Raw genomic sequence first — 2,160 nt, forward strand, 5'->3', positions numbered from 1 at the left:
TGAAGGTAAATGTGTAGATCAGCATTGCATTGTATGCAATTTTTTCCCTACGCAGGAAGGTACATTGCAAGATTAGTTTTAAAAACGGTGATCCATACAATGGTCTAGAGGGAGAAATTCATAGAGAAATGGAGTGTACACACATGACTTTCTCCCGAAAAAAAAGAAAGTAAACATAAAATGGCAAAAACACACTGTTCCATAAATAAATCCCCAAAAAAGACATAAAGCATAGGGGGAAACCTCATTGTACCCCCCCCCTGAATTCACGCGTACACACGCTCTCACGCGTACACACGCTCCCCCCCCCCCCCCCGGTTACTTATCAATGACACATCCATCTATTTCCCCTTTAGCCCATGCTTTAAATGCCGCAAGCAAACCCACCCTCGTCCTCTCCGTATCTTAGATCTCGTCCTCACCACACCCTTCTCATTGTCGCCGCAGCCAGATCTAGATCGGCTGCAAAAGCGGCGATCGTGGGCACGACATCGCCCCCGGCCATGGTGAACTCGGTGGAGCCGTCGCCTGCGGCTTTCCCATCAGATCTCACCAAGGAAGGTGGGGCTAGGGGGGCAGGTGACGGAGCCGCAGAGGTAGATCCAACACCGTCGAGTGCCCACCGAGGGAGGCTGGTGTCACTGCCATCAATGCTCAAGCCATGGGGGAGTCAACGGCGGCTGCGGTGCGTTCCCGTCAACCGCCATGGCAAAATTATTGCCTCGGACACGGGATCCTCCTCGAATCAGCAATATGATGTCAACGAGAGGCTACAGCTTGGCCTTGGCAAGGTGGCAGAGCCATCGGGCACCGGCAACCCCGTAGTCGACAAGTACCCTGAGGTCACCGAGGCGGTTTCTCCACAGCCGTTGAAGGCACGCCCTGGTCGCCCACGTCGACTTGCGATGCCATCCCTCGTGGCCACGACCGCTGCGAGCGCGTCACAGCAGGCGTTTGAGCGCGAGCGGCGGTCGGTCCGCGCAGATGCGCTCAAGAGGCCGCAGTTCTCCGTATCACTCTCCGTGAAAGAGATTGAGGAAGACATCTACGGCCTCACCGGTGCACTCCCGTGTAGCCGCCCTCGCGGTCGGCCCCGCAAAGTGCAAAAGCAGATCGATGTGAGTTCCCGTGCCTCCTCTGCTCCCTCCCCTGACCCCCTTACATTCCAGCCCCTGCTGCTCCTCCCTAGGAACCCATTTTAATTCCATAAACGCTCTTGTCCCCAGCTGCTATTTCCTGGCGCGCGGTTATCGCAGATCAACGTGGAGTCCTACCGGGTGCCGGACAATCGCTGACCCTGTCAACTCAACAAGCGCCTCGACCCAACAGTAAGCAAGCAAAGTGGATTCGCAGATCACAATTCACCTTCAATTGGGTGCTGCCATTGTTAGCTACATAATCCATCGATTAATTGTTCAGATAGAGTCAGAGTTGGTATGTATGGATCCCACCAGGAAACTAGTTGTAAGCAGCAAGTGATGACTTGTTAGTGATTTCTAATTTTGAGTTGTACTCTTTGATATTCATTTCCATAATAGCACTAGTGGTGGTTCGTTACTTTGGTATCATCAGCAATTGGAAGGACGTAATGTGGTGTACTAGTAATTGCATTTCTCTTGATGCTCGAGTTAGTATGTTCGTTGATGATAGTACATTCATTCATATACATCCCTATTGCAATCTCAATGCTAGTACCAGCTTCAGTGCATACAATTTCTTGCTATTTTTTCTCTAGAAGATGATTTTGCTAGCTAACTGCTATGGCAAGTGCCGGTACTGCTTGGTCGCATTGTAGCTGGTTGACATGTGGGGCCGGGACCAAAAAGTTTCGAAAACCCTGGCACCGCGTGGCCTTGCCAATGGGTGATGCGTAGTTCGTCACTTGTTTCCTGATTCCTCATGGGGTTGGCGTGTCTGGGAGACCCGAGTGAGGTAATTGAATGACATACATGTATCCAAACCCTTGGTGGTCCCTATCATCGTCCTGGAGCGTCCCAGGGTTCGATGACGCCGCATGGTTCATGCGCTTTCTGGGTGTGAGTGGGGCTGATGGATGGGCACAGTTCGTGCACGCGTTTTTGATGGGATCAAGGGGGGTTATTTCTTTGTTTTACCAAAGCGACTATTCCTACAGTTTTCATGTCTTTTGTGACAATGCTA

General features: G+C 51.5%; 1 protein-coding gene across 1 annotated transcript; it reads left to right on the forward strand.

Moving 5' to 3' along the window:
* Positions 1–351: 351 nt before the first annotated feature.
* On the forward strand, positions 352–1,664 carry LOC125549743 (uncharacterized). The gene is made up of 2 exons (XM_048712985.2): positions 352–1,118; positions 1,227–1,664. Exons 1-2 carry the CDS (start codon positions 369–371, stop codon positions 1,293–1,295), a joined length of 819 nt encoding a protein of 272 aa, XP_048568942.2. The 5' UTR covers positions 352–368; the 3' UTR covers positions 1,296–1,664.
* The last annotated feature ends 496 nt before the right edge of the window (positions 1,665–2,160 follow it).

The sequence above is a fragment of the Triticum urartu genome, chromosome 1A, assembly GCF_056163025.1.
Source record: "Triticum urartu cultivar PI428250 chromosome 1A, HENAU_Tu73, whole genome shotgun sequence".
Taxonomy (NCBI): domain Eukaryota; kingdom Viridiplantae; phylum Streptophyta; class Magnoliopsida; order Poales; family Poaceae; genus Triticum; species Triticum urartu.